This window comes from Vipera ursinii, assembly GCF_947247035.1.
Source record: "Vipera ursinii genome assembly, chromosome: 2".
NCBI classification, from domain to species: domain Eukaryota; kingdom Metazoa; phylum Chordata; class Lepidosauria; order Squamata; family Viperidae; genus Vipera; species Vipera ursinii.
Window position 1 is genome coordinate 196064285 of NC_139513.1, and position 13836 is coordinate 196078120.

Sequence of the window (13836 nt, forward strand, 5' to 3'; positions counted from 1 at the left end):
TGGAGGAAGCTAATATAGTCACTGTCTTCAGGATGGGTGGAATGGATCCACTTACCAAGGTTTCTGCCTCTGAGCTGTCTTCCAAAGTGTCCACCACCCCTGCGGTGTAGGCCGGAATCCCCTCCCAGTCCTTGGCAGGGGTTGGGGACTTTACAGCCTCTGTCCCCCTCGTGGCAGGTTCTTTTGGGTTGCCTTGGGACTTCCATGGTCTCCTGGAGGGTGATGCCTCTGATTTGCTCTGAGGGACTTTTGAGTGGCATTCTGTGGCGTGGTGGCCATCTCTCCTGCATTTGAAACAGCCTGTTGATTTCTTAGCCGTAGTCAGTGGTTTCGCTGGCTCGCGTGCTTGCTCGGGTGGCGGGCAGTCCCATGGTTTCCCCCGGCGGTGCCTTTTCAGTAAGTCTATCTCCACCTCCTCTGCCAGGACATACCAGTCATCGAGGTGGTGTGGGTCTCCTCGAGGCAGGCAATCATCATATAGGTTGTAGTTTAGCCTGTCTTTGAAATGGCTGAGGAGGATGTCTTCCAGCCAGTTCAGCTTATTGGCAATGGCTCGGAATTCTTGGGTATATTCAGCCACTGGTCGTCTGCCCTGCCTCACCGTTTTGATTCTCTCCCGGGCCTTATGATCAGCCAAAGGGTTCTCAAACTGCCTCCTCAAGGATGACATGAACCAGTTGAAGAATATGGATGTCCCGTCCATATTCTTCCAAATAACTGAGGACTTGAGTGAGGAAAAACCCCAAGCGTGGTGGCTCCCCCCTGAATTTTGCTTCCAGGGGTAGTAGTCTTTGAATGGATCAGTGTCTGCACTTTGGGCAGTTCAACAGACAGCCCCGATGTTGCAGGTTCCGGATCCCCCCCACTGTCTCTCCAGCTGCGGCCCCAGGCACTGCTGCAGCTGCGGTTTTCGGGTTTCTCCTCTCTTAGCGAGCTAAGGGTTTTCTTCATCAGATCAATAGCTTTCTCTAGGATCCACTCTGCATGTGGTGCATAGTTCCCATCCTCTTCACTGACGTGCAGGGAGCTCTCCATCTGTTGCTTCCATTCGAGTTGGTGGCCGCCCCTCCTCAGGGTCACTTTCCTCAATGCCTTTTCCCACTCGCTTTTCCTTCCAACGCCCATCGACCACCGTGGTTTGCAGTTGTGCGTCTCCACCACCTCTTCCCCGGAGGAATATGACGCTTCAGCTTCCGTTAGTTGATGGGGTTTCGGTTGGGGAAAAGTTCCCTTTCCATGGGGCTTTCCTCCTTCCTTGCCTCGTCCTTAGACAATGTATTTTTTGCAAAGTCCCCCTGTAAGGTTCTTCCTTCCAGGTTGACTCTTAATGCAGATCCTGTCTAATGTCAGAACCCACTCCAATCCACATCTTAGGAAAGAAAAACTCTTGGAGACAAGATTGTCCAAGCAGGAATTTTTACTAAAATGTAGTTGACAGAGGATATAATAGACAGGATCTGAAGCTGTTTCACAGATCGATACTTTTAAAGTGTCCCTGAGTAATAACCCCACCCCTCAGTCCATTTGGTCAGTCCCGGATGAGTCACGTCTCAGGTGTCAAACCCCTCGTGAGAAAAAGGAGAACCACCAGTACATTTGCAACATTATTACTTCCTCCCCTTCACATTCCATCCAGAGATACAAACCAGAATTCCCACCACCACCTTTCTTGTTTGTTCGTAAATCAGATAGGGAGAGGGTTTCCTTTCATCGCAAGAGCCAGAATTCTCCCTGCCCCCTTTGTTCTTTGTAGTTCAGAGGGAGAGGGTTTCTTCCATCGGTCTTTTGTGATGGCCACCAGGCAGGCTGAATAAACAAACATTACATCTAAGGGAAAGAGATGGGGCAACTATTTTTATTTTATTTTTTTATTTTATTTTAATTCCATTTATATCCCGCCCTTCTCCGAAGACTCAGGGCAGCTTACAAACTTAGCAGTAGCCTTCATTCTACGTATATGCCTGCTTATTAGGGCTTTCACACACCCCCAAGTGGCATTATTACAAAGTCAGCTTATTGCCCCCAACAATCTGGGTCCTCATTTTACCTACCTCTCAGAAGGATGGAAGGCTGAGTCAACCTTGAGCCTGGTGGGATGCGAACCTGCACTAATTGCAGGCAACTAACATCCCTGTCTTCTCTTTCCTCCTTGGGAAGGGCAGAATCCAGTAAGGGGGAGTGAGATTTGGGTTTGCACAGAGAGGGAGTTAGGAATGAAATATAAATGGATTCTGACAGTTAAGGGCATGATGGTGAGGGGGGGAAACTGTGGTGCCCATTCCCCTTAGTGCAGGGGTGTGAAACTCAATTTCATTGAGGGCCGCATCAGCATTGCGGTTGCCCTGGGGGTGTGTGTGTGGCCAGGGTGGGCACAGCCTACTGGGTGAGCGTGGCTGGAGTGGGTGTGGCCTACTGGGTGGGCATGGCCAGCTCTACATCGTTCGTATCAAGGGTGCCTATGGGGGCCTGGGCAGGAGTGAATGTGTTTCAGTATAGATGGCCACCATGAAATTGTACGTTGGCTCCCAGCCAGCCTGGACCGGGGCCATGGCAGTGGGGGCCGTTCCCTCACTGTTTCCAGGATGGCTTTGCGGGCCACATGAAACAATTTTGCGGGCCCGATCTTAGTGCTTCTCTTCTTCAAAGGCTAATCCAGGCCTGGGAATTGGTAATTCATTAGGGTATCTTGATTAGTCTCAATTAAGTTCCCTTGCCGTTACTGTGTTCCCTGAATGGCAGCATCTTTGCCATTTCTTAGAACAGGGTTTCCCAACCTTGGCAACTTTAAGACATATGGACTTCAACTTCCAGAATTCCCCAGCTGGTTGGGGAATTCTGGGAGTTGAAGTCCACATGTCTTAAAGTTGCCATGGTTGGGAAACCTTGCCCTAGAAAGAAAAAATAGTTTGAAGTGACTGACAGTCAATCTAATACAGAAGCTCAGTATTAGGGTTATATAAAAGTGGATAAAGGCATGTGATATAGAAGAAGGCTGTGTTTTGATTAAGGTGAAAGAAGACAAAAAGTGAATGATGGCAAGGAAGATTTAACGTCTTTTTCTTGTTATCTGTCTCCTCAAAACTGTCCATATTGTCTTCCTTAAAAACAGGAAGCCTCAGAAATCTTGGATCCAGCAAAAAATCTATGAATGGGATCCTTATTTTCAGTTTCCCAGCCGAATGATCAGTACAACTGTGTTAGCCATCATTTGCCTTTACATGGTAAGCCAAAGAATTGTGGGTCATGCAAAACATGTTGAACTAGGAAATCATGGGGGTTTCCAATCTTATTTCACTAATTTTAAACTCAAGGCATTCTGAGTATCAACTGCTATTTGTAATCCAAAAATAGACATTGGATTATAGAATCTTATTTGTAGAGCTACGTCCGTCTTCTGTATACTGGGCACAAAAAAAATAATGTATTTCAAATTGTGACAACTTAAGACAATATTGAAATAGTGTTGTTGCAGTCATCCTTCTTGTGCCTCACAAACAAAAGTATAGAAATGTTCATGTAAAGTCCTAATCTCCATTTTTCTGTATAACATCTTTCTACTCAAATTGTGAAGAAACAGTCTGCTTTGCAGGAGCAGCCCCACTTAATGAAACAGCTGAGGGTACATGAATTATGTTTTGTTATATCTGTTTATGAAAAGACATAAGGTTAAGTTCTCAACAGTCCTGCTCTATAGCACTGGCCTTAATATTATACTCTTAATATCATAAGAAAGAGTTCTATAAAAGGTTTGTTTTTGTTATCTTCAGAGGTATTAGCTACTGATGGCTACTGATTCTTGATTCGCTTTCTTCTACAGAAGCTGGGGAGGGGGAATCCCTTGTCAGCTTCTTCCTCTGTCCATTATGCAGCTGTGGGCTATGCCTTCTCTTAGGTCTGTTCCCTACACAGCATTTTTTTTTTGCCCATTTCTCAAGGTCTTTCTCTCACACCTTTACAATCACCGAATTACTGCTTCTCTCTTTCTCTTCCAGTTTGCTGTGTTGGAGTATTATGTTTACAAGCTGGTTTCATGCACACTGGTAATTCTGTTATCAAATTATGAGATGCCTCCAGCTTCCAGAAATGTATCAGATATCCAACCCTTAAAAGAATTCATTGAAGTCACGGAAGGTATAGTCATGAGGACATGAGACTTTTAAACTAAATCTTGGGTTTATCACAGATGCAAATATTGGCGACAGAATGAATATTGGTGATGGCTTTTTGAGCCTTGCTTTATGGATTTCATGTTCAAATTTGGAAAAAAAAATGCAATGGTCACAGTTTTTAAAGGTGATGTTTTTAAACAAAATGTTAACTGAGAGGTCTTTAAAGTTTAATAAAACAAAATGATTTGTTAAAGGGGATATAAAATTATTTATTATTTATTTATTTTTTCAACTTATATACTGCCCTATTCCTGTAGGACTCAGGGCGGTTTACAGGGCAATTAAAATCATACCATACAAAAGTTAAAAAAAAATGTAAAACAATTAATTAAAAGCCCAAAGTTTAAAAATTAAAACCCAATTAAAACCCAATTAAAACCCCTCAATCTAGGCCCAACAGCTCAAAGAGCCAAGTTTTCAGGTCCCGGCGGAATGAGCGGAAGTCGGAGGCAGTCCTAAGTTCCATTGGAAGTTGGTTCCAAAGGGCAGGCGCACCCACAGAGAAGGCCCTCTCTCTGGGAGTCACCCGCTGGCAATCCTTCACCGGCGGTACCCTAAGAAGGCTCTCCCTGTGGGAGCGCACAGGACGATGGGAAGTGAATGCCGGCAGCAGATGCTCCCTCAGATAATCCGGACCCAAGCCATTTAGGGCTTTATAGGTCACCACCAGCACCTTGAATCTCACTCGGAGGGCAACCGGAAGCCAATGCAGCTCGCGGAGAAGAGGTGTTACACGGGAGTATTGGGAAACTCCCATCACAACTCGCGTGGCTGCATTCTGCACCAGTTGAAGCCTCTGAGTGGTCCTCAAAGGCAGCCCCATGTAGAGAGCTAAGAAGACATAATACTGTTAAGGAAACATAGGTATTGTCCATAATGGTTGCCTTTTCATTTGTACATCAGTTTAACGTCTGAATTGAAAAACAGCTGAGATGTAACAGGAGAAGGATAAAATACTGTAAATCACTCTAAAGTTTATCATTTTTGTCCATGCTTGTGGTGGCTGAGTATGGAAACATGAATGGCAGCTGATTGTGGGGATTGTGGACAGACTAAATCACCAAAATTGCTTCTCAATAGGTGTGTGGATCTTCACTGTTGGCTCCGCTTGTCTCACCAGTGTCAGCTACATGTTCCACATCCTTGCCTGCTACAGGTGAGCCTTGATCTTCTTTCTGAGTTTGTGATCCTCTACTGCTCATCTTCTGTTCTGTTAAAACATATGGTTTAAAGGAGTTCTGAAATTCTACCTCAAAAATGTGCATAAATGCCTTTGTTTTCTAGAAAACATATCAAGAGGCTACGGGCAGGACAGAAGGAATTCCTTCCCACACTACTTAGCAAAGTTTCATCTTTACAAAGCGCGGTGAGTTCTTAGTTTTGTTTAATCCTGGTTAACTTCTTCATATCCAACTGATTTTTAAGCAAAATCTTTTTTGTGGCCTTTCAGTCAGAATTCTATCAAACACCCTCCCACCCACACTTAATAAACTAATCCTCTTGTGCAGTTTTTGTATTTGGTCTTGCTAGTTTCACTTTGTGTTGGAGGATAATGGCAGCATTCTTCTAATCATCAGGCTCATATACAGATTTCACAATAACCAAGAATAGCTTGCATTTTAAGGTGAGAGTAAAATCTATTCCACTGTTGACCTTCAAAGGACAAAGAGATTGGAAATAAATGCTAAATATCTACCCATCATAAAGTCTTAAGAATTTGCTGAGTTTCACTTACAATCGTGTGTTTAAAAGTCATGGTCATTGGCATCCACAGGTTGCATCACTGTGTCAAATAAAATTTGGACTGGGTAGGAATGTGTCCAATCCCATCACTCGATAGCAACTTTCTCCAATCACTTAATATAAATCTGCCTGAAAAATTATGTGTATTGTGTATGCACAAGACTGCTTCCCCTAGATTTTTCCTACTACAGAAATTATACAGGCAGAAGTTCAGTGGTGGGATTTAGCCGGTTCACAGCGGTTCAGCAGAATCAGTAGCAATTCTTTTGTTGACTTCAGTGAACTGGCTGAAGCCCTAGCCCTTTTTGCAAGGCCCAGAATGGACTGCCGGAAGTGCATGGATGCTGCTTCAGGAAGTTCTTTCTGGGCCTGGGAGGCCCAGAGAAGGCCTCCCAGCCCCAGAGCAGCTCACCAGGAATGTGTGGATGCCGCTTCCGGAAGTCTGTTCTGGGCCTCAGAGGACTGGGGGAGGCCTCCCAGGCCCAGAATGGACCACTGGAAGTGGCATTTACGCACAGAACTGGTTGTTCACATATTTGAATTCCACCACTGCAGAAGTTCAACAGTTCCATAATCCATCCAAATACATTTCCAGTAGATACAGCTGTTGGACTTCTGCCTTCTCTGTATTGAAAGACTTCCTCTCGCTGAATGTCTACTACTGTAGCTTGAACTATTCTGTATAAATACATGCTATTCTTAAGAGTAATGGCACAGTGAAGTTTGCACAAGTGCTACCCAGAACAACGAAATCTGGACAACCTTTAAATGGAAGCATCTCTGATGACATTTAATAGTGGTCTGGATTTTGCAGCCCTAAACTAATGCCATCCTGAAGTAATTATACTTATTTGCTACAAATGGATGTTTAATTTATTCCTTGCCAATTCTCAGTAAGCACATGGGGTTCCAGGTTTGGAAGTTATCAGAATTTATGTATCAGTTTTTAACTGGTAAATAGTTTTGTCAATAAAGCTCTGAATGAAAGGCATACTTGATCATATGTTCTTTGTGTTTATGCATTTCTATGATAGGAAAGGAAAAACAGATAATTTCAGTAAGTTTTCAGAAAGGGGTGGTATCTTTGTTCTTTTTTTTTTTACATTATATGTGGTATTTAAAAAGCACATTGTGATTCTTTGAAAGTATCATGCATTTCTGTTCCAGTTAAAATCAGTGGAATTTCAATTGGCTAATAAATTAATTAGTTGGCAAAGTGCCTATATAAATATCTGTCCTTTTTAAAAATTGTTTTCATATTAACAGGGAGCAATTGCAAGATATTCCGGCTGGCAAATTGCCTATCTCCTTTGGGGTATGTATCGTATGTTGTAAACATCATTTTCCCTAGCAAAGTGGAGTGCCCTTGATATGGCCTGTTCAAATTGGTTGCTTGTGCTTCCTTTTCTAGGTTACCTGGTCCTCCATATCATACAGTGCCTCTTTGGGGTGATGCTCATTTATGGTTTGGTGCTGCCTATAAAGCATGGTCAGGGGATAGAAATGGCTAAAAGTTTGGGAACTGGCATGTAAGTGCCTTTGATTTTGCTACGATTTGCAGAAAACCTGTCCTTATTGTCTGGGGAAACACATGGAGAGGCCAGTTCTGCAGTGAGGGGTCTCTGGAGCATGAATATGGGGCATACCACTTGTGGGGGGTTACTCCTGTGGCTATTCTAATTTTGGGGATCAAATACGTGGGCTCGAAACTTGGACTCCCCAGCTTACGTATGAATATTTTTTTCAGTTGGCTCAAACCTTGTGCCAATTCATAAAATATATTTCTTATATTCACGAAATTAATATTAGAGGACAACTCCACCCAGCTGCACCCTTGGTTATGACTTCCCTGTGAGGTCTTTAATTTCTTGATGTTTTAAGACATTTATCTGGATGGAGGCCTAGGCTTAGCTTTGGTTTGAGGGATTGGGATTTAAAAAATTAAAAAAGTTTGTGTGTTTGCTTGTGTATCTATTAGATTTTATTCTGCCTTTATTTTGGTCAACTTAGCTCTCTTTCATGTAAAATACCTAAAATAAAGAGCTGTAGATACATAAAAGTATCTTCTTTCATCCGGGGTGTAGACTTGCACAGCTATGGTGAGCAGTGGGCTAATGCCTCCTTAAGTAACACCAGCGGCCTGCAATTAGTGCAGGTTCGCATCCCACCAGGCTCAAGGTTGACTCAGCCTTCCATCCTTCCGAGGTAGGTAAAATGAGGACCCAGATTGTTGGGGGCAATTAAGCTGACTTTGTAATAATGCCGCTTGGGGGGGGGCGAAAGCCCTAATAAGCAGGCATATACATAGAATGAAGGCTATTGCTAAGCACATTTGATTTGTGCTTAGATTGTAAGCCGCCCTGAGTCTTTGGAGAAGGGCGGGATATAAATGGGATTAATAAAATAAAATAATAAATAAATATAACTTATTTGTGCTTCTTCCCTTCAGCCTGACCATTGCCATTGTCGTAGGGTTCATCATGCTGCAGATTATGACAGCCAGCCGATTTTTCCTCCAGCCAAAGATTTTTCAAGATGACAAGGAAAAGCCTTTGGCTCTTGATAACAGGTGAGCTCCCCTTAATTAGGTCACGATTCTTTATTTTATTTAGGAACGATATTTCATTTCTGAAACTGAAGTGAACTTGAAGTAAATGAATATGCTATCGCATCAAGCGATCATTTAAAATAAAATATTTTAGGTATAAACTTCATTCACGTTTTTATTTGGAACTACCCCACGTTATATAGCAGCACATTCCAAAGAATATCTTTTCCATGTCTTAATAAGAGAACTCCTTCGAAACTCTTCCTAATTAAATTAATAATTAACATATAATTTAAAAATAATCATCAGAAGAAGGAGGGACCTTTTGGCAGATATCCACAGTTGGGTCTTCAGCCATGAACCAATATGAATCTCTCCAACGGTCATTTATTTGTACTTTCAGAAAAGTGTTCCATAATTTCAATTACTTCCTGTTCTTCTCTAATGTCATGCTGGGCCTGAGCGCCTGTCTCTTCCGGCTGTTGTGCAGCATTGTTTTGGGAGCCTGGCTGATTGCTCGGATTGATAGGACCATCATGCCTAAAGGCTACGAAGCAGCTGACATGGGTAAGGGCCTGACTTTCTCGGGGTTCTCAGACCAGACTTTCCTTCGAATACTCCTGAATGGAAAAACAAGCAAACCAAGAGATCAATTTAGTTGTGTCATTTCATCGGTTTAACACCTATCTTCTCTGAATAAAGTATTGGTTAATTAAGAGGTATGGTTAATTTAACTACAGATAGTCCACAACTTATAACTTACAACCATTCATTTTGCGATCGTTTTACAACGGGCTTACAACAAGCTTACAGTCGGGGCCTCGCACTTAATGACCATCACAGCATTCCCCCATGTCACATGATCAAAATTCAGTGCTTGGCAATCAGCATGTGTTTATAATGATGGCAGGACATGTGATCACCATTTGTGATCTTCCCAGCTGGTTTCTGACAAGCAAAATCAATGGGGGAAGCTGGATCCCTTTAACGACTAAATGATCTATTTAAAAACTGCGGTGATTTGTTTAAAACAGCCATGGCAAAAAGGTCAGAAAATTGTCCGTGGCTCACTTAACAAACACCTTGCTTAGCTATGGAAATTCTGGTTCCAATTGTGGTCATAAGTCGAGGATTACCTGGAAGCTGAGAATAGACTGTAAAGTTCAACTCCTACTAATTAGGAAGATGTTTTGAGACGAGGCCATATTTTTGGCCCTCTATATTCCCCTGCCATTTTTTCCCCCTTACCACAAATCTAAGCATGAAGAAAGAGAAGAGATGACCACTGCATAATGCCATTTGGCTGGCGGCTTCACTAAAGCTTGAACTGACTAGGAGGTGTTATTTTGAGATTTCACAGATGAAAAGGTCTCCTACACTTTGGGGCCAATGGCAGTTTACAATGCCGGCCAGCCCAGCCACAATAATATAGTTCAACGCTTATCACCATACAGCAGACATGTCAAACATAAGGCCCGGAGGGGCGGATCCGGCCCGCGAAGTGGTTTCATGCGGCCCACGAAGCCATCCTGGAAACAGTGAGGGAACGGCCCCCACTGCCTTGGCCCTGGCCCAGAGACCCTCCTTCTGCCAGAGACGCTCAGATCTGTCCCACTCCTGCCCAGGCCCCCATAGGCACCCTTGATGCCAACGCTGTAGAGCTGGCCACGCCCACCCAGTAGGCCATACGCACTCTAGCCACGCCCACCCAGTAGGCCACACCCACCCTGGCCATACCCACCCGGCCCCCTGAGGGCAACCGCAATGCTGATGCGGCCCTCAATGAAATTGAGTTTGACACCCCTGCCATACAGTATCTGATCTCTAAACTAACGGCGGGAAACACAATCTGATCCAAAGGCAGGATTTCTTTTGCAGAAACTTCCATGGTTTGTTTGGTTCCTGGGAAACAGCTACAGCACCTTGAAGCCACTTTCAATTGGATAATCTTTTATAGTGAATGGCTATAATAATTCCTTTGGAGTGGGTGGCCATCATAAATTCAAATAAACAAGCAAACAAACTCAGAGCAGCACCATCTCTGTAGGACCTGCACTTTTCTGCATTTCAATCGATTCTTACAAGGGACTCTTCCAACATCATTTCTTGTAGTTGGTTATTGCTGGCACTCAAAAGTCCTCCATATTGGCTATGCCTTCAAGTCTATGACAGCGGTCCCTAAACTTTGCAGTTCGATGACCTGGCTTGGCGGGGGGAAGGGAACCAGGCTGCGTGAGCAAGTTACGCAGAAATGGAAGGCTACATCGATCCCCACAATGGAGGAACAGCTGCAAAAACTGGTGGAGCTAGCAGAGATATGGCTAAATTGACTCTTTTGATTAAAGAAAAAAAAATACAGATACTTTTACTTCTATGTGGAAACCACCTCTAGACTTTGTGCTTGATGTGGAAAAAAATGAAAATTTGATTTTGGGCTTTACCGATTAGATAGATTTGTTATCGAAAGGGCTAGTTTATACTATTATGTAAAAGTAAAAAATTTGAGGTTTGATGGTGATGTTCTATTTTACCTGAGCAGTGCGCGTGCATGCCTGCCCACTGCTCATGTGGCCCAGTTCCAAATAGAGCAAGGGTCTTCAATAGTTGGGGACCCCTCCTCTATGGGATTTTCAGTCAAGCAGTCTGATGTTTCCTATTGGGCAGAGTGTAGCTTGAGTGAAGCATCGGGAAAACTACAGTGACAGCTATGGCTTTTCACTGAGGGTACAGTTGGATAGCTCTTTGGGGAGATTGGTGAGTCTCGTGGAAAGCCCATGAACTGAACAAAGCTACCCAACCTCTTTGTCTGGAATTTACCTCTTCACTAAAGAGTGAATCAGATTGCCTACAGTAAATTGCCATCTTCTAGAAGTGCAATCAGAGTTGTCCACTTGTAGTTGAATTTTCTTCCCAAAGGATTGCTATTTCCTTGCAGGATACAAAACATGGATCGGGATGCTTTTTATGGACCACTATCATACCAATCCAATTCTTCTTTGCTTTGGCCACCTTCTTGCAGCCAACTGTCTAGAGAACCAGCAGCAGAGAAACTCATACTCTTGTCACGTTGATCAATTAACAGGTAAACCCTGCTGCGGTTTGGTCCATGTTTATGTTGCAGTAGATGAAGGGGATAGGAGAATATTGGGTTTTGAAAATAAAGTTTAACAAATACATTATAGAAAATGACAGAAAGCCTTGCATTTATCATATACCCCAAAGATTAGGAAATCCACATTGCATTCAAACAACATAGTATACGGGGAAGGGGGAATGATGGTACTGGCCATGCTTGTCTCATTTCATGCCTGAAGCCAGCAGGAGGGTGCCTTAAATGACTGCACATTCCCTCTGTGGCCTGAGCCATGAAGATAGAGGGTTTAGGGCAACAGAGTGGCCTTTTCCGACTGGTGATCTCCAGAGCTGTTGAACGTCAGTTTCCATTCTCTTCAGCCATCAAGGTCAGTGCTTGTAACGACTATAGGAGGATGAGTTTTGAGGTCCTGGTGCATCTGATAAGGGGCAGGCTAGAAAAATTAGGACAGTGCTCATGACTTCGTAGGTGGGTGAAGTCAGAGTGCAGGATGTCGTTGGGAATTACTAAAGAATCACTAGGATACTGGAAATTAAACACCCATTCTTTCTCATTTAGGTTTTAGGGTGTCCAAGAAGGCCAGGACAAGATGGCTGCTGTTTTATACCCTTCTAAAGAACCCCAGCCTCTCTGCACACAGGAAGCCAAAGTGAGGATCCATGAAGTGCCCCTGCTTTGTTTTATCTGAATAGGGCTGAATAGTTTCAGACGTGCAGGAGAGTTAACAGAAGAGAGAACATTTCATGTCTTTCACATATGATTACTTAGTAGTTCAATTACAAGCATAGGGTGGTGAAGAAATCTTGAAGGACATTTGTTATGGATATTTCTGTGTATTGAAACGCATTTCCAGTTGATTTGGATTCAGACAAACATGATTGCTTCTGTGGCAGACCACCTTTCTTTGGAATATTCAGGTTCCACTCATTTCAATTATGAAATGCGAAGGCAGAGGCCATGAGAGTTACACAGAGTAAGGTGCAAAGGAATAGTTAGTTTTATTATTGTTTTTAAATTTTATTGCAAAGTGTTTGGAATGTGGGTTACAAATGCTTCAGTAAATAAGGAAGGAAGCACATAAATAAACATATTAGCGATGGAATCCCCAGGTGTTTATATAATAACTGATTGAAATAAGGATGCTATTTAATCATAATCTGAGTGAATTCATCAAGATATTGTCTCACTAAAACCTGCACTCAAGAATTAATTTGTTTACATTGTTCTGTTGCAAATCCTCAGCAGATCATGTCATCGTCTTTGATAGTTTTCCAAAAACTATACATGTATTCACATGATGGAGGTTGATACTGTCCAAACAGGATTTTTTTTTGCCACAAAGAAATGTCATATCATTTGCATAAAGTAAAATCAAACTAATTTGATTCCCTGCATCAGGAGGAAGAAATAATATGGAGGACACATATGTGTTGCATTACGAAATTAGGGCACCACAATGCAGCCTTATTTCACTCACAATGAGTTGGAATTGGGAAAATCTGAAGGGGGTGAAAAAATTAGCATGGTGGCTGTGATCACATAATCAAAGGCCTCACTTTTTTTTTTACAGTTGTCACACACAAAGTACACACAACAATGGAAAGGCACTTCAATCTTGGCCTTCATTATAACCTTTTAAATTCCCATTGCAAATACTCCTGATTGGGATATGAGCTGTTAAATGAACCTAATATTCTTATAACTTGTTTAAGTGAAACCGCAGAATGAGAAATAGGAGAGATATACAGATGTTACCCTGGGTTGGGAATAAAGGAAATACAATTTGTCAAGGTGCATCAATCAGTCTGGCAGTAAGGTGGCCCCTAGAAGGAGGAGCATACGTACACAAGAAGAATATATTCTTATTTTTTCCCCAGATTCCTCCCACCCCACAAAAAATATGTAAAGGAGGGACATTTAGGATTTTCCGTTATTCTTGGACTTTTTCCTCCAAGTTTGTCTTTGATTTCTTAACTGCTATGGCATATCTAGGCGTAACTGTTACTTTGTGTTTCCTATTTCAAAATGTCAGGCAAGTTCATTGTTAATCTGGCAATCGCTGATTAAGGACAATTATAGTGTTAGACCAGCGCTTCAGTCCAACAAGAATTCTAAGTAATGTTCAGAAAGAGAATTACTGTTCACTAGGAAATGAAAAAGGCATCTCAGTCAATCTTGCTCAGATTGAAAACAGCTCCTGATTTACTTAGTTGGCTGGCTCCCAATAAAGAGTTATGGAATAGAATATTTTGGGGGATAAAACCAGTGGTGGGATTCAAATA

General features: G+C 42.6%; 1 protein-coding gene across 1 annotated transcript in view; it reads left to right on the plus strand.

The window, feature by feature from the left end:
* Positions 1–12591, plus strand: part of LOC310636048 (stimulated by retinoic acid gene 6 protein-like) — a gene marked incomplete at its 5' end in the record, with an annotated part of 31035 nt that extends 18444 nt beyond the window's left edge. The window contains 10 exons of the mRNA XM_083355507.1: positions 3110–3221; positions 3993–4131; positions 5250–5325; positions 5454–5535; positions 7179–7227; positions 7324–7441; positions 8362–8481; positions 8864–9027; positions 11396–11542; positions 12113–12591. Of these exons, the coding sequence (XP_083211633.1) occupies positions 3110–3221; positions 3993–4131; positions 5250–5325; positions 5454–5535; positions 7179–7227; positions 7324–7441; positions 8362–8481; positions 8864–9027; positions 11396–11542; positions 12113–12207 (1102 nt within the window). The 3' untranslated portion in view covers positions 12208–12591. The remainder of the gene's footprint in view (positions 1–3109; positions 3222–3992; positions 4132–5249; positions 5326–5453; positions 5536–7178; positions 7228–7323; positions 7442–8361; positions 8482–8863; positions 9028–11395; positions 11543–12112) is intronic.
* Positions 12592–13836: the final 1245 nt, after the last annotated feature.